This window comes from Natrix helvetica (assembly GCF_964273705.1).
Source record: "Natrix helvetica genome assembly, chromosome: 1".
NCBI classification, from domain to species: domain Eukaryota; kingdom Metazoa; phylum Chordata; class Lepidosauria; order Squamata; family Natricidae; genus Natrix; species Natrix helvetica.
The window spans coordinates 322,874,368-322,898,875 of NC_138548.1; the positions used below are offsets into that span (position 1 = coordinate 322,874,368).

At 43.5% G+C, this 24,508-nt stretch overlaps 1 protein-coding gene and 1 long non-coding RNA gene across 4 annotated transcripts in view; one reads left to right on the forward strand and one right to left on the reverse strand.

The window, feature by feature from the left end:
- LOC309388255 (contactin-4-like) overlaps positions 1-24,508 on the reverse strand; it is a 588,970-nt gene that overhangs the window by 26,821 nt on the left and 537,641 nt on the right. Inside the window, exon 13 of the mRNA XM_081945445.1 lies at positions 1,900-2,075. Within this exon, the coding sequence (XP_081801571.1) occupies positions 1,900-2,075 (176 nt within the window). The remainder of the gene's footprint in view (positions 1-1,899; positions 2,076-24,508) is intronic.
- LOC309388261 overlaps positions 1-24,508 on the forward strand; it is a 92,523-nt gene that overhangs the window by 357 nt on the left and 67,658 nt on the right. The window lies entirely within an intron of this gene.

Genomic DNA, 24,508 nt, shown 5'->3' on the forward strand with positions numbered 1-24,508 from the left:
AGAGGGACCACATATTTGTATAAGGTCACAAGGACTATAATCTAGAAGTTTTTGCATTTCTCGGCATGGAACAATATAATTTGAAATGCAAAAAATCTGTAACCAATTAGCAATTGTGTGGATTCAATTATGGCTTCTGTGTGGCTTCTTGTTATATGCCAACACATATCTGGCATATAATGAACTACCATTAAGTTCAATAATGAACTTGGGGTAACGTAGAAGATAGCAAAATATGATCTAGAATTATATTGATTAGCATTAATGTAACATTGGGTTAACGTAGAAGATAGCAAAATATGATCTAGAATTATATTGATTAGCATTATATTTTTGCTCAATATTAGAGCCTTTTGCACGAACTAATAGGAAGTTCTGACTCTTCCACCTTTTTATAATGGCTATTCTATACATTGTTTATTTATTTAACGTATTTATATGTCTTATCATAAAGAATGCTTGAAATGCCCCCTGCATAGAGCAATAAGTTATTTTTGTGTGTGTGTTTGAAATTGCTTTCCTGGAAGGGATTAGTTTTATGTTCTAAGAATGTTGATCATAGTTTCCAATCTGCAGAATCACATAGTCCTGTAGAGGAAAACTAAGAGGAGATGGAAACTGTTGGAAATTTAGCAGCTACTTGGTTTTTTCATTGAGCCAGAAACTTGGCCTGACAGTGGCAGATAACGGTAGCAAAGTATTAAAAAATGTCTGACTTTGTAGACAACATTTATTGTAAGGTTGTAGATAGGTTTGGGGGCCTTAAAATGGGATTCTACCTTTTTTAGACTAGAATGGCTGTTTGTTTACACTATATCTGTCAGCATTCCAAATATCATCCAAAATTAAATCAGAGTCCAAGGCAGAGCTTTCCTCAAAGTTCCAATTTATTAAGAGAGACATGTTGGCACATCTGTGGAAACCCAAATCTGAAAGCTTGCTGGGGTTTCCCACCCAGTTGAAAGTTCATGATCTTTCCTTCACACCCACAAATCCATCATATGGTCCAATCTTCCACTGCCACACTGGCAGTTCCACCCATCCAGTTCCGGTTCAGGCTCAGAAGTGTAGAGAACAAAAGATGACCTTGGTTTCTAGAAGGATTTTTTTTTTGACAACACCACATGCTACTCCTTACTATTCCCCCCTCCCAATTCTCCACTAATGAAATAGCATAGTAAAATAAGAGAGAGTGTGGCAGGCCAAAGATCCTAAAAGGAACCGGCTGCAGGCCTGACAATATCATTCATTCATCATTCTCACTGTTTCTCTCTGTCTCTGTCTTTCTCTCTCTCTCTTCCATCATCTCCCATGGAATTCCATCTAGATCTTGCAAAACCTTAAGGTGCTTTGGGACACAGTTTGAAAACTCTGTTCTAAAGACAAGAAGGGAGCAGGGAACATTCTGCAGAGGAGAACATCCCTGCATAGTGGCAACTTTCTGTTCAAAGAACAGCTTTGTCTCTCATTTTAGACTTTGGTGAAGCTGTCCTATATATTAGTGTTCTGTAATAAGAAATAGGCAGTTTCTCTCTGATATTTCAGTTGTCGTTTGCAGTAATATAATTTTTTAATAAAATGGCAACTAATTTTATTGACAATGTTGACAAATACTGAAGGAATAAGTACCCATTTGATTCTTCCTGAATGTATAGTTTTACATTTACCACATTTTACTAATGAGCTGCTATTTTTGGAAAGCATTAGATAAGTCACATATTTTATTGCTGAAGTTATAAACTGCTTTGATTTGAGAACCTAAGTGTGAACAGACTTAAGGGTTAACAAGTGAGAAGACAGACAATACAAATGGTCTCTGTTTCTATAAACATATCATCAAACTGTCCAATACTTTATTACATAATGAAGTCTGCAACAATTACTACTAATAATATTTACCCCTCCAACTCTTTCAAAGTGATCTCCATCTTTTTCAAAGTCTATCAGACGTCCATTAAATGACCAAGTAAAGACAATGTCTAGTGGATGATCATGAGATACTTGGCAAGGCAGAAGAATACTTTCACCAGCAGTGACATCCATGCTGGTAGGTGCCACCACAAATCGTGTTGGATCTATAAATAATATCAAAGAATAAATGATCAGATTTTTAAAAGTATAATTTAAAAGTCTGAAATAATACTTGCACGATATTTGGTCAGCATAATTTTTAAAAACCAATTTAATGCAGTTGTCCTAACTAGCAAATGTATTTTTTTTATCATCTTAAACTTTAATAATGTGGACAATCATAGTATTTCTAGTAATTATAGCAGAGAAATGTAAGCATGTTTTTTCCATGTTAGACAGTAGATACCACTATCAAGTTGTTTCGCTCCGCTGTAATGTATTTGCTTATTTGCATGTGAGTATTTAAAATAAAATTTAAAAAAATCTTGAATAATTTCAGAAATGAGTTCATTGTTGTATTTTCCATACAATGAGGAATACCTAGGTTAGGAATATGCAGGACAGAAGTAACATTTCATTACTTCTGGTATTAGAATCTTATTGCTGTCATGTTAAAATGACAAGAATGTAAAGCTTCTGGTTCAATAAGGAAGAGGAGATGTGTTGTGGGCTGTCGGCCACTGGCCCCTCCAGCAGCTGAATCAAAGGAGGAGAAGGTGTGGGAATCAGGATCAACATCAGGGCAACCTTGGACCTCCAAGGGGAAAGAGGGAATGGAGCTGGCAGAGAGAGAGTCAGAGAGAGAGAGGCGGATTCGGAACCATCCGTCAGTCGTCAGATGGAGAGTCAACACCCCCCAGGTCTGAGGTGGTTGATGAAGAAGAGGAGGGACAGCTGGGTCCAGTGCCTGACACACAGATGCGCAAAAGGCAGAGAAGAGAAGAGCAGTAGAAAGCCATGGGTTGATCCTTAGGAAGGAAGAAGTACGATGCTAGCGGGGCCCCACCCAAGCTCTGGGGATAAAAGGCAGGGGGCGGAGATGAATAGTGGTGGACAACTATTCATCTTCCGGACAGCTAGACTTGTTAGCCTGCGAGAGAAGCTTTTTGCTGGGGCTGCCGGCACTCCTAATAAAGAAATCTTTTGAGTTCACGTCAGAGGGTTTGTTGTGTTTGGGGAGCTGGGTCAGAACAAGATGAATTCTAGAAATGAGGTACTTATGCCAGCTTTATTTCTAGCTGGATTATGGATAGAAGTCAAGAAGCTTAAAGTGGCAGTATGGAAAAGCTCCAAGAGTTTCTCTATTTATTATTAATTATTAATGCATTAAATGAAATGTTGGGAGAAAGTGCTCACTGGCTTGTTGTACTACTAAATGACAGCTCTATATTAAGTTGACTTCTCTTTAATTTTGGTCCAACATACCTGATTTCATAAGTCTGCAAATGTCTCCAACCCTGCCAGCAACAGCTGGAAAGCATGGTATACTTACAATGGAACATCTGGGTCACCACCCACCTTTCTCAAATCACACTTCTTTTGTACCTAAATTTCTTGTACCAATAACCCTTTAGAGCAGTGATGGCAAACGTGTGCATGTGCATGCGCTGAAGCGCTTGAAACCCAAAGATCAGTTGGACCTTGTTTTTGTCTCTGGCCAGTGGACGAGTGATCTGGGAATAGGGGATCTAGACACTATTCCCCTGTCATGGTCGGATCACTCACTTCTCCGGCTGGACTTCCCTGGTGCCACCCCCCGCCGCGAGGAGGCGGAACTGGAAGGTATTAGATGGTTCCGCCCCAAGCGCCTGATGGAACCGGATAGGTTCCAGACGGAACTTGGGCCACCTACTGTGGACCTGACCCGCCCCCGAGTGGAGGACCTGGTAGACGCATGGAATAGTGCGACTACCGGGGCCCTAGACCGGGTGGCGCCTTTGCGGCCTCTCTTGCGGCGACGAACCACCCTGGCACCTTGGTTTACCGAGGAGCTAAGGGTGATGAAACGCCACAAGAGACGCCTAGAGAGTCGTTGGAGATCCTCCCGTTCCGAATTTGACCGAGCACAGGTACGAGCATATTTGAAGACGTACCTTGTGGCATTAAGAGCGGCCAAACGTCAACATTGTGCCGCTCTTATTGCGTCTGCAGATAACCGCCCTGCTGCCCTGTTTCGGGTGACCCGTTCCCTCTTGTTTGAGAGACCACGGGAAGCCCCATTACAGGGCAGAGCAGAGGAGTTTGGGAATTATCTACAGGATAAAGTCGCTCAAATCCGGATGGGATGGACCCCTTTCAGTGATTCAGTAGAGACGCCCGTTGCGAGTCTTGAGGGACCGCTTTGGGAGGAGTTCGACTCGGTTGCCATCGAGGATTTGGACAGGTTGCGTGGACGTCTGCGACCTACCACATGTTTATTGGACCCGTGTCCCTCCTGGCTTGTACTGGCATCCTGGGAGGTTACGCGCGACTGGCTCCTGGGCCTGGTGAACGCCTCGCTGGGTGAGGGTTCTCTACCGGCCGCCTTGAAAGAGGCGGTGGTGAGGCCCCTGCTCAAGAAGCCTTCCCTGGACCCAACGGACCTAGTCAATTATCGTCCAGTCTCCAACCTTCCTTTTTTAGCGAAGGTTGTAGAGAGTGTGGTAGCACAGCAGTTCCCACGTCACCTGGAGGAAAATGATTATCTAGACCCGCGCCAGTCCGGCTTCCGACCCGGGCACAGCACAGAGACGGCCTTGGTCGCATTGGTTGATGATCTCTGGAGGGCCAGAGATAGGGGTTGTTCCTCTATCCTGGTCCTATTAGATCTCTCGGCGGCGTTCGATACCATCGACCATGGTATCCTGTTGCACCGGCTAGAGGGGCTGGGAGTCAGGGGCACCGTCTTACGGTGGTTTGGCTCCTACCTCTCTGATCGGACGCAACGTGTGTTGACAGGGGAGCAGAGTTCGACCCGGAGGCCACTCACATGTGGAGTGCCACAGGGATCGGTACTCTCGCCTCTCCTGTTCAACACATATATGAAACCGCTGGGCGAGATCATCCGTGGTTTTGGGGTGGGATATCATCTGTATGCTGATGATACTCAGCTATACATTTCCACCCCGAACCACCCCAATGAGGCCGTCGAAATGATGTCCCGGTGTCTGGAGGCCGTACGGGTCTGGATGGATGGCAACCGACTAAAACTCAACCCTTCCAAGACGGAGTGGCTGTGGCTTCCGGCCTCCCGGTTCAACCAGGTGTTTCCATCTCTGGCCATCGGGGGCGTCCAACTAGCCCCCATGGAACAGGTGCGCAATTTGGGCGTCCTCCTGGATGCCCGGCTGTCCATGGATAACCATGTAACAGCCGTGGCAAGGGGGGCGTTCCATCAGGTCCGCCTGATGCGCCAATTGCGCCCCTTATTGGACCGGGATGCCCTACGCACAGTCACCCATGCGCTAGTGACGTCTCGCCTGGATTACTGCAATGCTCTCTACATGGGGCTTCCCTTGAGATGCACTCGGAGACTACAGTTGGTCCAGAACGCGGCCGCGCGGGTGATTATGGGGAGGACTAGGTACTCCCCTGTAACACCTCTCCTGCGCGAGCTGCACTGGCTTCCTGTGGTCTACCGAGTGCGTTTCAAGGTTTTGATTATGATCTTTAAAGCGCTTCATGGCACAGGGCCTAGTTATATGCAGGATCGCATCCTGCCCCACACATCCCTACGACCAATTCGCTCACACAGAGAGGGACTTCTCCGGGTGCCGTCCGCCAAACAGTGCCGGGGGGCGACACCCAGGAGCAGAGCCTTCTCTGTGGTGGGCCCAGCCCTGTGGAATGACCTCCCCCGTGACATCAGGATTACTTCCGATCTCCGCTCCTTCCGTGTACAGCTGAAGACCCACCTCTTTCAATTATCTGGCCTGGCTCAATCGTAATTATTCTTATTCCTCCTAACTGTTTTTAAATTGTATTTTAAACGTTAAATCTTAATTTTATATCGGGTTTTTACAATTGGGGTATTTTAATGCGGGTCTTTTAACTGTCTATATGATGTAAATTGTTTACCTCCTCCGAGTCCGTGTTTGTGTATCTGTATGTATGTTCTGTATGTACGCCTATGTGTTTTATATATTTTCTGTGTTTTATATGCCCCATTGTACGCCGCCCCGAGTCCTACTTGGAAAGGGAGCGGCTAATAAATTCAAACTTATTATATTATTATTAGTTGGCTGCTGCACACATGATTGTTTTTTGGCCATTTTATGGCCATTTTCAGGCTGTTTTGGGGGCTTTTGGGCTGTTTTGGGGGTCTTTTTCGGGCTGTTTTACAGGCTCGGAAAACAGCTGGAAAAGGCCCCTAAAAGAGCCTGCAAAGGCCCCAAAGAACAGCCTGATAAAGCCCGAAAAATAGCCTGGAAAATGGCCATTTTGGGGGCTGTTTTCAGGCCATATGAGCAGCTGGCAGCGTGCATGAAGAACAGCTGGTGATGGCCCGTGTGCCCACAGAGAGGGCTCTGTGTGCCACCACTGGCATGCATGCCATAGTTTCGCCATCACAGCTTTAGAGGCTACTTCTTAATCAGAATTACAAACCAATATCAACCAATTTGATAGGTTTTAATTATAGTACTTATAAATGAACAGTGAAAAGAAGAAAGATGTCAGTAAGAATGCTTGAATATCAAGATCCTCATTTAAGTTTAGGAAAATGTTAGGATAAATGTACTGATGAATTCTAACACTTTAAATATTTTGCAATATAACTCGCAGCAAACATATTAAATGTAGAATTCCTCAATTTCACCTGTACCACAAAAAAGCGACAGTTAGCATAATTTAGTAATGCACATTTAATAAAATATGACAGAGTAAAATGAATTGGGAAAAGTCTAATAATTTAGTCTGAACACCCAAAAGAGAAGTAGCTGAGAATTCAATTCAGTTTAAAAGTTTTTCAACATGGCTGATCCAGATGTTGGTCAATTATTGTTATAGGGCAAATCTCAACTCTTGACCTTTCAAACATTTCTAACTCTTCCCTCGTTAACATGAGCCACCATTCTTAATTAAGGGAAAAGTCAATGTTATTCTATCTGGTACTCTTTTGGGACCCCAAGAATTCTGCCCATTTCAGTGGTTAGAATGGAGTATTGCAGGCTAACTTTGCCCACAGTCTGGAGTTCGATCCTGATGGGGCTCAAGGTTAATTGAGCCTTCCATCTGTCCAAGGTTGGTAAAATGAGGGCCCAGATTGTTGGGAACAATATGCTGACATTGTAAACCATTCAGGGAGTGCAGTAAAATACTATGGAATAGTATATAAGTCTAAATGCTATGTGTTTCTCTTCCTCAGAATTAAAGAATTGGCTCAATGTTTTCATGGGAATTATGTGAATTATTCTAAACATTTGCATTTCTAATATATTAAAAGTTGAAAACTATCCTTAGGCTGAATCAACTTACTGTGTTTGCCCCCAAAATATGACATGTCATGATAATAAGGCAATGCCACATTTTTCTGGTTGGCAAAAATATAATCTCTCCCCCGCAAATAAGCCCCCTGGACAACCCCCCACCTTTGGCCAGGCAGAGCGCTGCTCAACAACCTAGCGGTATCCTGAAGGTGCCAAGCCCCGGGAACTGGGAGGGGAGGCAAAGGTGATCACATTGCTTGGTGCCTTCGGGATACCACTAGATTGGTGAGCAGCGCTGTGCTCAGCTGAAGAGGGGGATTGCCGGGCAGCTGCTCTCTTGCGAGTGGGCTCCCAAAGAGCCGAGCACAGCGTCATGGGAGAATGGCTGTGTTGCGCTGTCACAGCAGTGCAACACAGCAGCCATGAAGCAACCACGCTCATGAGCAGCCACCTGGAAAAAACCCTTTGCAGCCGGGCACAGCGCCATTCACTGACCTAGGGGGATCGCCAAGCCGTGTGAGCGCCTGTTCACTGCCGCCTGGCTCCCGCGGGTTGGCGCCTTCGAAATGCCAGTGAAAGGCGCTCTGCATGGCTGGAGAGGGTGTTGCATGAGCGGCTGTTCCGCTCCCGCTTGCGTGCCTCCCAGCCTCGTGATGCCCTGGCCCAGCTCTCTCCCCGCAGAGCCAGGGCACCTCTGCTGCCACCACTGCCATCCCAGCATGGCTTTTTCGGCGGCTTCCAAACCGAGTCTTCCAGCTGTGGCTGCTCTGGATGTAAGCTCTATGGTTGTGGGCCAGCTGCCGGCAGAGCATACAACCATAGAGCGTATGCTCAGAGTGCCCACTGCTGGAAGACTCAGTTTGGAAGCCGCCGAAAAAGCCATGCTGGATGGCAGCGGAGGCAGCGGAGGTGCCCTGACTTTACAGGGAGAGCTGGGCCAGGGCATCACGAGGTTGGGAGGCATGTGAGCGAGAGTGGAACAGCCGCTCGCCCAACCCCCCCTCTCCAGCAGTGCAGAGTGCCTTTACTGGCATTTCGAAGGCGCCAAGCCTTGGGAGCTGGGAGGCGGTGAACAGGCGCTCACGCGGCTTGGCGATACCTCTAGGTCAGTAATTGGTGCTGTGCCCGGCTGCAAAGGGGGTTTGCCGGGTGGCTGCTCTTGAGTGTGGTCACTTTATGACTGTTGTGTTGCGCTGCTGCGACAGCTCAACACAGCCATTCGCCCATGAGGCTGTGCCCGGCTCTTTGGGAGCCCGCTCGCAAGAGAGCAGCCACCCGGCAACCCCAAAACAATAAACCCTCCCCTCATAATAAGGCCCAAGCCATATTTTGTGGGTAAAAAGAAAATAAAACCCTGTCTTATTTTCAAGAAAACATGGTATATTTTGGGACAAAATATCCAGTCCTGCCGGATGGGGGACCAAGATGAGTGTGTTGGGGAACCAGAAGTGAGGAGAAGAACTAAAACAACGGCTGGGGATGGCCTAGAACTTCAGAGGCCACTGGAGGCCCGTTTCAGGGCTATGGATGGGCCTGATTGACTGCCTAGATTAAGAACAGCTGGGCCCAGAATGCCCCCCCACCCCCTAAGGAACCCACATCTGTAACTATATCCATCTTCAACCACCTTGGACTGTCTCCCATTTTATGACATCTCTGCCTTGCTTCACTAGTTGGGAATATTTGAACATTTCCCCCCCGCCTTCTTTCCAAGTACTATCTGGATACTAAAGTCTCCAGCTCCCCATTAAGACCTTAGCCCTCCGGCTATTGACTTTTACCACCAGCACCCTTACCCAATTGGGCTTCAATATTCTATCAATTTATTCAAGGTTAGACCTGCTCCGCCTGCGGGAGGCCCCTCTCTCGCAGGTATGGCCCTTGGCTCTTACAAGGGCCTGCCTTGATGACGGGTTTGTGAACCCCGAGAGGTGGAAGAAACGGAAGCTGAGGGGATTTTTAGCCAAATGTTTTACATTGTTTTTAGGGGGTTCCAGGGAGGGGGGTGGGTTAACCAGGCCGGGAGGGAAGCCAGCGCCAGACGAACAGGTGAGTCCAGGAGGGAAGTGAGCGGGGTGGGGGGGGAGAGGGAACAAATTATTCCGGTAGAGGGTTGTTTTATTACAACGGTCGCGGGGAGGGGGGGATGCGAGGACAAGAGAAGATCACAAGGTCGGTTGGGAGACCGTGGCTGCTGGCTACGCCCAGTCGTTTGTACCAACCCCCGCAGCCTAGGTGGTCAGGAAGTACAGAGCCAGGGCCTGCGGCTGATGCTTTGCAATGCAAGGTCCGTAACCAACAAGGCCCCCCTCATTAGCGAGTTGATCTCTGAGGGGGAGCTGGACCTTGCAGGGATAACGGAGACCTGGTTGGGCCACGAGGGTGGTTTACCCCTCGTGGAAATGTGCCCACTGGGTTTCCGTGCATTCCATCAGCCTCGGGCCCTGGGTAAGGGTGGTGGGGTGGCGGTAGTTATACGGGATGGTCTAGAACCGAGAGAGTTCACTGTTCCTCAGATACCCGGTTGTGAATCCCTAGGTGTGAAATGGGGCCCAGGGAGGCAGTTGGGCCTGCTGATTGTATACTTGGCTCCTCGCTATACATCAGCGGCCCTGCCCGAGCTCCTCGAGCTGATCTCAGAGACGGCGGTTGAGATCCCCAGGCTCTTGGTCATGGGGGACTTCAACCTGCCGTCGACGGGAGCAGCATCTGAGGTGGCTCAGGAGTTCATGGTTTCCATGACAGCCATGGGCCTGACCCAATTAATTCAGGGCCCCACACACGAGGGCGGTCACACACTGGACCTTATTTTTGTATCTGAACAGTGGACGAGTGATCTGGGAATAGGGGATTTAGTTATTACTCCCCTGTCATGGTCAGATCACTCATGTCTCCGGCTCGACTTCCCTGCCGCTACCCCCCACCGCGAGGAGGCGGAGCCAGCCTGTCCAAGCTGGTACTGCCCCAAGCACCTGATGGAACCGGATAGGTTCCAGACGGAGCTTAGGCCACTACCTGTAGCCCTGACCCGCGCTCAGTCGGAGGACCTAGTGGCCGCCTGGAATACGGCGGCGGCTGGGGCCTTGGACCGGGTTGCGCCTTTGCGACCTCTCCTGCGGCAGCGATCCACCCGAGCTCCTTGGTACACCGAGGAGCTGAGGGTGATGAAGCGCCATAGGAGACGTCTAGAGAGCAGGTGGTGATCCTCACGCTCCGAGTCTGATCGAACACAGGTAAGAGCCTATTTACGGACCTACCTTGTGGCATTGAGGGCGGCCAAACGTAGACATTGTGCCGCTCTTATTGCGTCCGCGGATAACCGCCCTGCCGCCCTGTTTAGGGTGACCCGCTCTCTCCTGTCACAGGGGACGCGGGGGGCACCCTTGCAGGGTAGAGCAGAAGAGTTTGGGGAATATCTGCAGGACAAAGTCGCTCAGATCCGGAGCGGATGGGCCCCCTCCAGGGGGCCGGACGAGCCGTCAACAGTGAGTCTTGTGAGACCATTCTGGGAGGAGTTTGACTCTGTTGCCCCCGAGGATTTGGACAGGTTGCATGGACGGCTGCGACCCACCACATGTTTAATGGACCCGTGTCCCTCCTGGCTGGTACTGGCATCCTGGGAGGTGACACGAGGCTGGCTTCTGGGCCTGGTGAACACCTCATTGGGTGAGGGATCCTTACCAACTGCCTTGAAAGAGGCGGTGGTGAGGCCCTTACTCAAGAGGCCTTCACTGGACCCAATGGAGCTGGCTAATTATCGTCCAGTCTCCAACCTTCCCTTTTTAGCGAAGGTTGTTGAGAATGTGGTGGCACAGCAATTTCCACGACACCTTGACGAATCCGAATATCTAGACCCATGCCAGTCTGGCTTCCGACCTGGGCACAGGACAGAGACAGCCTTGGTCGCGCTGGTTGATGATCTCTGGAGGGCCAGAGATAGAGGTTGTTCCTCTATCCTGGTCCTATTAGACCTCTCAGCGGCTTTTGATACCATCGACCATGGTATCCTATTGCGCCGGCTGGAGGGGATGGGAGTCGGAGGCACCGTTTTATGGTGGTTTGGCTCCTACCTCTCCGACCGGTCGCAATGTGTGTTGACAGGGGGGCAGAGGTCGACCCTGAGGTCACTCACTTGTGGGGTGCCGCAGGGGTCGGTCCTCTCGCCCCTCCTGTTCAACGCATATGTGAAGCCGCTGGGGGAGATCATCCGTGGTTTTGGGGTTGAATACCATCTGTACGCTGATGATACTCAACTGTACGTTTCAACCCCAAATCACCCCAGCGAGGCTGTCGAAGTGATGTCCCGGTGTTTGGAAGCCGTCGTGGTCTGGATGGGGGACAACAGACTCAGGCTCAACCCCTCCAAGACTGAGTGGCTGTGGCTACCGGCACCTCGGTTCAGTCAGCTGACTCCAACGCTGGCCATAGGGGGTGAACAACTGCCCCCTGTGGAACGGGCGTGCAATTTGGGCGTCCTCCTAGATGCTCGGCTGTCAATGGACGACCATGTGGCAGCCGTGGCAAGGGGGGCGTTCCACCAGGTTCGCCTGGTGCGCCAATTGCGCCCCCTTCTGGACCGGGATGCCCTATGCACGGTCACTCATGCACTGGTGACGTCTCGCCTGGACTACTGTAATGCTCTCTACATGGGGCTTCCCTTGGGACGTGCACGAAGACTTCAGCTAGTCCAGAACGCACCCGCGCGGGCAGTCATGGGGAGTACTACGTACTCCCACGTAACACCGCTCCTGCGCGAGCTGCACTGGCTACCTGTGGTCTTTCGGGTGCGTTTCAAGGTTTTGACCACCATCTTTAAAGCGCTCCATGGCACAGGGCCTAGTTACCTGCGGGATCGCATCCTCCCACACACATCCCTGCGGCCAATTCGCTCTCACAGGGAGGGGCTTCTCCTAGTGCCGTCCACTAGGCAATGCCAACGGGCGACACCAAGGAGTAGGGCCTTCTCTGTGATGGGCCCAACCCTCTGGAATGACCTCCCCCCCGACATTAGAACCACCACTGACTTCCGCTCCTTCTGGCAGAAACTGAAGACACACCTGTTCCGACTGTCTGGCCTGGCATAATTTTTAACGTCTACCTCCTGGCATATATATTTCCTACTGTTTTTCTAGGGGACTTAATTTTATAGGACACTGGGGTTTTAAATTCTGTATATTTTAAATTATTTACTTAGCAATTACAGTTCTGTCTATTTTTATCTTCCTCTTATTTATGTATTTATCCATTTAATATTTAAATTTTATAGTTATTTATGATGTTTTTGATATGGACTGTACACCGCCCCGAGTCCCTTTTGGGAGAGGGGGCGGTCTAGAAGCGCTAATTAAATAAATAAATAAATAAATAAATAAATGTTTTTATTTTTTTGGAGGAAAGAAATACAATATCTTCTTCTGCTTTTACAGTTAATTCTGACATTCTTATATACATTTAATTTTTTAATTGCTTGTTTCTACATTGGAAGCTTTTTTCCTAACACCTTTATTGAGTTACATTCATTCTCAGTCTTATTATTTAAGTTTCAAGAATGTGTCTTTTGGGAGAGAGAGCCAGACGTCGCGACAACACAACGTGCAGTCTCGAAAGTCTGAGACCGCCGTTGATTCTTTTACCTGCTCCACGGGCCATATGGACCTAAACCGTCCTGAAGAGACGGTGACAGGGAGACTAATCCTTGCTGGTCTCAGGGACACCGCAAAGTCCCTGATCGACCCAGGGGAAGTTCTCCAAGCCGGCGGTAAACAGATAGCCCCCAGGCTGACAAATCGGAGACAGCTCTGGAAGAAGGCAGTGAAAGTGAGTCCAGCTAGTGAGATTTTTTCTTTGAGAATTATTGCCCAAAGAAATTTTTTTAAAGATAAATTAGTCCTTTAAGCAAAAGAATAAAGCAGTGAAATTTATCTTTATTAGACTGCCTTAGTTTTTTTTCTATGTAACAACGTTTTGTGGATTGAAGTGATTGGAATGCTTCCCGTTTCTCCTCTTAAGTGAATGAATTGATTTTTTTTCTCCTATTCTTTGCTACTTTATTTTTTGGTTGATTTAAAACTTTTTTTACTTTAATAATCCTTTCTCTTACTGTTTATTAAATTTTGTTAAAGACACTTAGAGATTTTTGCTTTCCTTAAGTCTGATACGAATAAGAGAAAATTGAATCTGCAATTTGGAAGCCAGAACTTGTTTTTTTGGAAACAATGTATCCTTTGCTCTATTTTCTTTGATTCTGTTCACGTTGTAACTAGAGGGTTTGCAGCTTATCTGTAGAGACTGATAACGACTCAAGGACATAGACTGTTCCCTTGCAGGTGTCTTTGTAGAATATTTTGGACAACGGAGGGAAAGAAAAGAAAAGATAGAACCCTCACTTCTTTGAAAAAATTAAAAGAATCTTATGTTTAAGGAAATCTAAAACAAAAATATTTTTATACATAAAAGAGACATTTTCTTCTGGGAAATATGTATTTATATACAGATGAAGAAACCCTAAGTTACCAGGATTTTTTGGATGGAATTCTAAATATATTGGAAGGATTTGAGAGATTTGATAAGAAGTTGGATAGACTGTTGTCTGGCACAATAGATGAAGGGACTGGAGCCTCAAAAATTAAAGAAGAAAGTGAAGACATAGAAGATAAAGATAAGATAACAGATGAACCTAATAATGGAGCACTTATGAGTGAAAGTGGAAAGATGGGAACATGGAAAAATGAACCTGATTATTATTATATACCTGATGATCTGGAGCTCTACCCCTCCTGTCAAGATATGGATTTGATGATGGAATTAAGAAGAGAAACAGTTTTAGAATGATAATCAAAGATATGTTAATTTTAATACTAGTTCAAGGGCAACGAGACTATATGAGAGATCTTTCAAACAAAAAAGTGCAGAGAGAAGTTTTTAAAAACTTTATAAAGAAGTTCATAAGATAATTGACCCAACAACTGGCTAAAGAGATAAGATTGTTTTCTTACTGGAAAGACACAGGTTGATAATGAAGGTTGATAATCCAAAATTTAGTTAACCTTTGGTGATTAATAAGTAGGATTTTGTAGACACTTCTAGAATGTTTTCTTTAAAATGTTTATTCGTTAATTAATAACTCATTATTATTATTTATTATTATTATTATTATTATTATTATTATTATTATTATTTATTTGATTTATCAGTCGCCCCCTCTCCGCAAAGGGACTCGGGGCGACGTACAATCAAATCAAATAAACAGGTGTGGCATGGAGGAGGTAAAATCAATGTTTAACAAATCAGATACAAATGAAAAGCCACTAGGTTAAAATAAATAATAATAAGTTACGACAGTTAAAACAATTTAAAGAACCCCAAAATTTACATTTAAAATAATTAAAATTGCCAAGGAGGTTAGAAGATTCTGATTAAGCCAGGCCGGCTAGTTGGAACAGGTGGGTCTTGAGTTTCGTGCGGAAGGAGCGGAGATTGGTCGTTATCCTGATATCTGGGGGGAGGTCATTCCAGAGGGCTGGGCCCATCACAGAGAAGGCCATACTCCTGGGCGCCGCCCTCTGACACTGCCTAGTGGACGGCACCCGGAGGAGTCCTCTCTGTGAGAGCGAATTGGTCGCAGGGATGTATGGGGCAGAATGCAATCCCGCAAATAGCTAGGTCCTGTGCCATGGAGCGCTTTAATGATGGTAACTAACACCTTGAAGCGCACCCGGTAGACCACAGGGAGCCAGTGCAGCTCACGCAGGAGAGGTGTTATGTGGGAGAACCTAGTTCTCCCCATGATTGCCCGCGCGGCCGCATTCTGGACCAGCTGCAGTCTCCGGGTGCATCTCAAGGGGAGCCCCATGTAGAGAGCGTTACAGTAGTCCAGGCGGGACGTCACCAGCGCATCCCGGCCCAATAGGGGGCGCAATTGGCGCACCAGGCGAGCCTGGTGGAACGCCCCCCTCACCACGGCTGCCACATGGTCATCCATAGACAGCCGGGCGTCTAGGAGGACGCCCAAATTGCATGCCCGCTCCACGGGGGCCAGTTGCTCGCCCCCAATGGCCAGTGATGGAATACATTGGTTGAACCGGGAGGCCGGTAGCCACAGCCACTCCGTCTTGGAGGGGTTGAGTCTGAGTCTGTTGTCTCCCATCCAGACCCGTACAGCTTCCAAACACCGGGACATCACTTCGACGGCTTCGTTGGGGTGGTTTGGGGTGGAAATGTACAGCTGTGTATCATCAGCGTACAGATGGTATCCCACCCCAAAACCACGGATGATCTCGCCCAGCGGCTTCATATATGTGTTGAACAGGAGAGGCGAGAGGACCGACCCCTGTGGCACTCCACAAGTGAGTGGCCTCAGGGTCGACCTCTGCTCCCCTGCCAACACACATTGCATCCGGTCAGAGAGGTAGGAGCAGAACCATCGCAATACGCTGCCCCTTACCCCCAACCCCTCCAGCCAGCGCAGTAGGATACCATGGTCGATGGTATCAAAAGCCGCTGAGAGGTCTAATAGGACCAGGATAGAGGAACAACCTCTATCTCTGGCCCTCCAGAGATCATGCACCAACGTGACCAAGGCCGTTTCTGTGCTGTGCCCGGGCCGGAAGCCGGACTGGCGAGGGTCTAGATAATCAGATTCCTCCAGATGTCGTGGGAACTGCTGAGCCACCACACTCTCTACAACCTTCGTTAAAAAAGGAAGGTTGGAGACAGGACGATTATGATAATAATAATGAAATAATAATCTTAATTAGTAAAAACAATTTGGATATACATTGTAAATTGAGACCTGGGAAAAAGATTTATCAATTTCACTAATACATTTTTGCTTAGATTTTGTTATAAAGATGTAATTTCTCTTGGGTACTTATAAACTTTACTAACAAACTTTTGTTTAGATTTTATTATAAAGATGTAATTTTTCTTGGTTCGGCGGAGAGGAGATGTGATATAAATGGTTAAAAAAATTTCTTTTTTCTTTAGATAACTACAATAATAATAAGGAAATGTTAATGGATAATGTTTAATGATATTTACATGTTTTGGCATTGGTAAAAGCAATCAGATATAAGCCTTAAATAGTGAGTTGGGGAAAAAGGGAATATGCTATAAAAGGGTAATTATTGGAGGTTTATAGGAATAGCTAAAGAATGCCAGTAGGTTGTTGTGTCTTTAAATACAAATGATTCCAGATAAAAGCACGTTTAAATAATTATAGCTAAATGAGAATGATGGTACATTGATGGCAAAATACATAAAAAAATTTGATTTAAAATGCAAATCAAAAATATGAAGGATGTATAAAGAATGATTGTGGTAGTAACGCACAAAATGTATTTGTAACCAATCAACATGCTTTCTACACGATATAATGAATGATTCTTTTTTTGTGTGTGTTTTCGTTTAATTAAAATAATAATAAAAATCCCCCCCCCAAAAGAATGTGTCTTAAAGGCAATTTATTTATTTTTGTTGCTGATTGCAACAATTCTAACTCCGGTGTTCTATCCATGGTTTCCTGACACTACAAGTATGTTCTCCGCTTTTCATTATTTGTTACATGCAAAATATTGAAACCATTCTGTCTTTGAAAAATTGGTGCTGCCTTGTTCTGATTACATTTTTGTTTTGATTTATTCCCTAGAGCTTGCTGCCTAGATGATATAATTTTTCTCCCAATCCCAGAAATCTGTCTCTGTTTCAATCATATTTTCTCTCACAAAGCCTACATCTGTAAATGGTTAGTCTTGCCCAGCTATCACTTTGTCAAATTTTGACCTTTGCTAAAGCTTACATATTCATCTTCTCTTGTCTTCAACACTATATATTTCCACAATGTATGTTTAAAAATGTGGGTCTATACAATGCCCATATTTACGATAATATTGTCTGATTTTTCCTTCTTTCTTATTGAATGTTCAAATCCTTCAGATTTGATTAGAAAATGACCTACTAATTCAAATAAATTCCATTTATCCGTAACTATGTTAGTCTTTGGTTCAGATTTCATTCAATAGTATGTCAGGTAGCATTGGTATGTCAGCAAGATATATTAAAAAGTATAAATTAAAGCTATCTACATTGTTCTGGGTTGAATGATCAGGATTAGTTGTTCAATGTTCTGAATGAATGAAATTCAGAAAAAATAGATTGCATGAAAGGATGGATAGGATTGATATTAGAAAGTAGAAGGCAATTTGGAAACATAAGCTATTTGGTGATATTTAAGTGACTGGGTATTTAGAAAAAAATCTGCTTGTTTTGAATATGTAGTTTAAATGTAAGTCTACTAACGCACAAATGATGAAATATTGAGAGATTTCAGTAAATTAAGTACAAAAGTAAGTAAAAGACACTAGGTTGGAAGTAGAATTAAACCAGGAATCCTCTATGGAAAAGTGTTAAAATAGATTTGATCTCCCAATTGAATGGATAGAAATTGTTATAAAGAAGTACTAGAAGAAGCAGGAAATGGAGTGTAAATAATTATGCAAGACTGCGTCAGAAGCATATGGAGTTATGCTGATGCAAAATATAAAACAGTTTGTTTGGCAGAGTGAAGAAGTCAAGAAGCTTGAATGAGGAAAAAATGCACACAGGAGAATGATAGCTGCAAAAATTGGAGATGAGAGAAAAATCCTGTATATTGTGTATGTGCAGGAGAAAAGATAGCTGGAAAAATAAGTGTGAAGATTAAAAAGGAGAGAGGAAATAGAGAGCTATTTGGGGGGAAATAAAATATTTCTTGGGAAATGGATGAAAAGTGCTAAACAAGCCGGCTTCAACAGAGTGAATGGAATTAAAAATAAAAGTGATGAATGACTTGGAATGGAACTGAAGTGAGGGCATGCTAGAAATAGTAATTTGATTTGAATGAGAATGATAGTGATATTTCAAAGAGTGGAATTGAAATGAATGCTATGAATGCAAGTAGCCAAGAAGAATCTGGAAAAAGAAAGTAAAAATGATGTGCAAATGTGGATTTGAGCAAATATGAAACTGAAGGCTGATTGTGAATACAGTAATAGTCTATATGGAAGCAAGGCATGCATGAAAATAAAAATAAATGAGATACTTAGCAAGTGGTTCAGCATTGAACTTTAAGTAAGAAAATAATGATGATATTTCCTAAGTTGTTTAATGGCTTTCTGCTGATACGTACAAGGAACACTTGTAGTGAGTAGTCTGTGATCCATTGTGAGGAATGAATGTTTATTGAAATAGGGGAATAGCTTCTATTGTATATGTGCTTCTCCCCAATTTGTTACATGGAAATAAGAGCTGGCTATGTCGAGAAATATAACAAGAAGTGGAATGTAATGATCTTAGGGTACTTAAGTGTATGCTGTAGAAGAAAGCAAGTGATGAACAAATGTGGAATACACAAAAATGAATTAACAGTGCAATAAAAAAATCCATCCAAAATATGCTAAGATAGCTTGGTCATATGGGACAATGAATGAAGGTCAAATTAATATAGGAGAATATTCGTAGCCCAAGGTTGAACTGTAGAGTCCTTGAGTCTTCTGTCTGCCTTTTCTACATAGCAGCTGTTACATATGCAGAAGAGTGCATCCATAAACACCTACTAGCAGCTGGAAGAAGTGATGACAACTCCATAATTTCACAACACATGAACAGACTTAACCATAGTTTCAAATGGGAAATTCTGAACATTGTAGAGCAAGCTATATTGAACACTAGAACATTCCTGGAAACTTGACACTTAGGCAAATCAGCCAAAAATGGGCACATAGAAGTAAACAACATTTACATACCATTCAAAATAGAAAATAAAAAAAAGGAAAGCAAAAGACCAGACATGTCCTCACCAATAATCAACACCCAGACAAATAATCAATCTGTAAACAATACCCTAATCATAGAATTACCAAGCAAGCATTCTTGTTTTCCGGTGAGACCAGTCTATCAGGGCAACCTGATCCACCCAATTATGGGATGGAGCATACTGTTTCCGGTTTCACCTTTCGGCCCCAATTCGCAGGCAGTCGCTTTCACAAGAAACTATTTTTGTGTTAAATAGATGTTTTACAGACAAAGTCTCCCTTAATTCTTTGTTGGTAAAATATAAATTTAATACCAAACAAGCAGCAAACAACAGCACAATCAAGGAACTACGAAAGAGAAAACACACTTCTACCAATTCTGACAGGAGAAGACACTACAGGATCCAATCTGGGTCTGTCCCTGGGACCATAAGTTTTATCTTCTGAGCTTTTGGACTCATGCTGGAGCCCATCCTCAGGGAAGTTCTTTGTGTGCTCTGGGCTGTTATGTGTGTGGTTTTTATATGGTGGATGTTGTGTATAGCTTTTTAGATGTAAATTGGGGTGTTGATGGCTGGCTGCATCTAAAAAGTTACACATTTTGTAGATGTAGCCAGCCATCAATACCCAATTTACATATAAAAATGGCTCACTACATCCAAAAAGCAATCTACATCTAAAAAGCTACAAAACAGTCACCATATAAATACCACAAGACAGAAGTACCAAACAAGTATTTTTCATTTCCGGTGGGACCAGTCTATCAGGGCAACCTGGTCTACCAAATTATGGGACTGTGCATACTGCTTCCACTTTCGCCTTTCATCCCCAATCCAGGAGCCTTCGCAGGCAGTCACTTTCCCGACAAGCTATTTTTCTGTTAAATTGATGTTTTACAGACAAAGTCTCCCTTAATTCTTTGTTGGTAAAACATAAATTTAATACCAAACAAGCAGCAGACGACAGCACAATCAAGGAACTACCAAAGAGAAAAAAAAAACCCTACCAATTCTGATAGGCAGCACATAAAAAATTCCTTGAGGATGGGCTCCAGAAGATCAGAAGACAAAACTTCTGGTCCCGGGAACCAACCCAGATTGAAATCTGCAACATTATCCTGGGACAAGTATATTCGCCTTCATTCGTGGGGAAGACATTGAATATAAACAGACCAAAAATCCTATTTTCTTCTAGCACCGGTGATGTTATATAGTTGGGTAAAAAAGTGAACCACGTTCAGAGAGAACCAAGGATTCCACAAAGGTGACATTGCAAAACAAATACATGAAGAGTGAATAGCTGGAGAGGAAGTGAGAAAACCATGGTGGAATGAAACTGCTGACATTCCTTCAGAGAATGAATCAGAAGTTGAAAACATGGAAGATGGGAAACCTTTCTTTTTAAAGTTTGAATTTGAACATATCCAAAACACCTCCATCCTCCTATTTTCCTCCTATTTTCCCCCACAACCACAACCCTGTGAGATGGGTGGCTGAGAGAAAAAGGAACTGGCTCAAGGTCATCCAGCTGGTTTTCATGACTACGGCAAGACTTGAACTCACAGTCACCCACTTTCTAGCCTGATGCCTTAACCTCTAGACTAAACTGGTCCTCTGGAGACCGATTCGCTCTCACAGGGAAGGACTCCTCCGGGTGCCGTCCACTAAGCAATGCCAACGGGCGGCGCCTAGGAGTAGAGCCTTCTCTGTGATGGGCCCAACCCTCTGGAATGACCTCCCCCCCGATATCAGAACCACCACCGACTTCCGCTCCTTTCGACAAAAACTGAAGACTCACCTGTTCCGTTTAGCCGGCCTGGCCCATTTATAGTTTTATTCTACCTCCTGGCAGATATTTTAATTGGGTATTTTTAGGGTTATTTAAATATTGCTTTTAACTACTTTGCTTCAGATATGTACAGTTTCTTATTGCCTCCTCTTTTGTGTTTGTATTTTCTATTTATTGATGTGTTTTTATCTGACTGTACACCGCCCCGAGTCCCTTTGGGGAGAGGGGGCGGTATAAAAATCTAAATAAAAGTAAAGTAAAGAATGGAATTGATTTTTTTTTGTTTGCCATATCTCTAATACTATTTTTTAATTATTAAATTAAATTATTTAACTAATTATTTTTATACACTCGGCGTACTGTTGTTTCCCCAAAAGGAAATAGAATGATGGGTATGTTGGTGAGTGTGTCAATGTGCGCATGTATTTATGTACCGGTACATGTATGTATATATCTGTTTGCTATGTTTTTGCATATCTGTAAATTAATTCAACAGGAAAATACGTTAAACACAATCTGTGCACCCTCTAAAGTTGTATCGACTTTGGTTGTAAAGGAGGGAAAAAAATCAATAATATTTGCAAATATTGCCAATCTTCCCTTTAAAAAAAAAATTATGACTGAGCCTTGAAACATCTCATCCAGTTAAAATCCATAAATGCCCATTATCTGGAAAAGCATCATTTTTAAAAACCAATTATGTTCTGTAAAACAAAAAACAAAAAAAACCAGGGGCATACTTTGATATATTGTATTCTGTGAGTGGTTGAAACAAATCTGATAAAAAATGACACCCAAATGCAACTCTGATGAAACTTTTTCTAGCTATATTCATCATGAGCTTAAGCCCTCTGCAAAGCAATTTACAAATCACCCCCAAGGAGAAAGCTTACTAATCTCTTTTCAAGGACTTCAAGAAGTGAAAAGTTCTATTCAATGACGTTACTACAGCAGCAAGTGAAAAATGTAGTATAAAAAACACATACACACACTGCAGGGGTGTCTTCATATAAGGAAACTGATTACCAGTCAAATATATCCAATCCAGGGGTGGGTTCCGGCAGGCAATACTGCCGGTTCGCTCTTGTGTGGGCTTGTTGCGTGCTGTGCGCGCAGTGCAATTAAAATTGTTCTGCGCATGCGCAGAAGCAAAAAAAGATGGCGCCAATGGCACCGACTGGGGTACCAGTTCAGGAGCGTGGCAGGTCTGGGTCACTGCCAGTTCCAGCGACCCAGGCCACCAAACCACTACCAGTTCAGCCGAACTGGAAGGAACCCACCACTGATCCAATCTGAATTGTCAAAAATGTTCCTTTAATTATAAAATCCGCTTTCATTAGACTCAACGTTGTTATTTTCTATTTTCAAAAAGTGGTAGAAATAAAAATATCAGTAAAAATTAAGCTATGTTTAATATGGTTATACATGTACATTTTTGGCTTAAGAAGGCTTGATAATTTGTTTAGACATTCTGTATGGTATTAAGGATATTTCAAGATTTCAGAATCTACTTCTTAGTAGAATCTCATGATCTACCAATGCAAAATAGCTCAGGCAGTAAGACACAAACCTGGAGAGAGCTTCTGAGCACAGGAAATAAAAGTTAAATGCCGGAATTACTCTCAAAATACAAATCCATTCCTCCTTCTTCATATTGACTTAGGTTAGGCAGTGTGATTTATTCTTGTTTCAGAAGTTATTTTAGCTGCTGCTATTGCTGAACAAATGGCAATCAGATATTCTTATTCCTCCCAACTCTATTCTATCAGATGTATGATCTGTTTTATGCCCTCTTCCCTCCACTTTTTCTGAGCATATCACAAATAATATTTAGGGAAATTTTATGTTTTAAGCAAGCATGAATAACTGCAATAGTTCAGAATATAGTGCAAGCACTGGTATTTTCTTGACACTCTAAGGAAGTAAAGCTGGACTTAGAGCAACAAAACAAACTAATGGAACAAATCATCCCAAAGTTTAAAGCATAATTGACCAGGCTGAAATCATTCTATTTTGAGAAGTATTTCATGAAGGCTCTCTGGAGAAAGTTCTAATGTGTGTCGATTGGTTACAAGGTCTTTCTGTGTCCTTTCCATAGTCATCACTTGAGCTTTATCAAAATTCACGTATTGTCAATCAAGATATCTTTGTATACATTGTTATTATGCTTCCTCCTATTCGAAGTCATTCAATCATTTTAGCATTGATAACATTCTCTAATAGTTTTCAATTCCCCATTTTCCCCCATTATTAGTATCATCAATCTAATATACATGTATATAAATTGTTATATTTATTATATGCTTCTTATGGTTTATGATGCTTTATATTATAATAATATTTATGTACTTTTTACTGGTAAATACTTGCTTTATATAGGCATACCTAGTTTTACTCCACTTCGCTACAGTGCACTTCATAAATATTGTGGGGGGAGGGGTGTCCCACAAAACCCTCCACCAGCAAAAAGATTCCGAATTACTGAAGGCTCAGATGATGATTAGCATTTTTGAGCAGTAAAGAATTTCTCTAATTAAGATGTGCATATATTTAAGATATAATGCTATTACCCAATGAATGGACAATAGCACAATGTAAACATAACCTTTATATACACTGGGAAACCCAAACATTTATATGACTCACTTTATGTGATATATTTGATTTGTTGTAGTGGTCTGGAACCACACAATATCTCCGAGGCATATCTATATAGAATAAAGTACCTCCTTTGTAGGGTAAGCTAGAATCAAGCTGATTTGTAAGGGGTCCTGACAATTTCCATTTTACAAAAGTAATCTGATAAGTAATTTTTAACTGTAGGAGTCACTGTAAGATCAGAGGATAGGGATTTCTGTTCCTATCAGCAATTTTTTGTACTGCAGCTGTGTAGTTCTTTTCCCAAACAAGAAATAAAATGATTTTTTGCTATTTGGGTATGTAACAGCACATGAACTGAATATCTGCTGATAGCATTGAAGCCTGAGATCCTTCAAGAAGGCATTACACATTACTTCTTGGCAAAAGACAATACTTCTTTGTTATTATAAATAGGCATATAGACATGACAAAGGAAACAGCAGCACTGCAGAGGGCCTTAATACATTCTGTATTCTGAAGAAAAGATGTGGATTATTTCATCTTTTTTACAATTTATCTTCATATCATTACTCCAAGGGTTGGGATAATGTCTAGTCCTAGGACTGCTTCACCATCCTATTCTTTATCTTATGTCTTCAGGAAGCTTCAGAACTACGCCTATCTAGCAAAGGAAGACATGCATACAATCTGATTGGTGAAATCTTATTCTCTATTTTACTCAGCTTTCTACCAAGTGTAGTGTGAAGATGCAGCATTTTAAAGTATGTGCACAGACTTAAGGCAAAATGTTTTGGCAAAGAGGCTGACTGTTCTCTTGTTGTCAGTGATAAAAAGTTTAAGAAAATATTTGCATTCTTCTCTGATTACAGGTAGTCCTCAATTCACAAGCACAAATGAGACCTGTTCTGTCCTAGGCTTTCCCAAAAAGCACGAGGCAGAGTCCTGGTGCCGACAAAATTCCTTTTATTAAACAAATGTGAATTCTTTTCATTCACATTCACCAAGGCCTGGCAA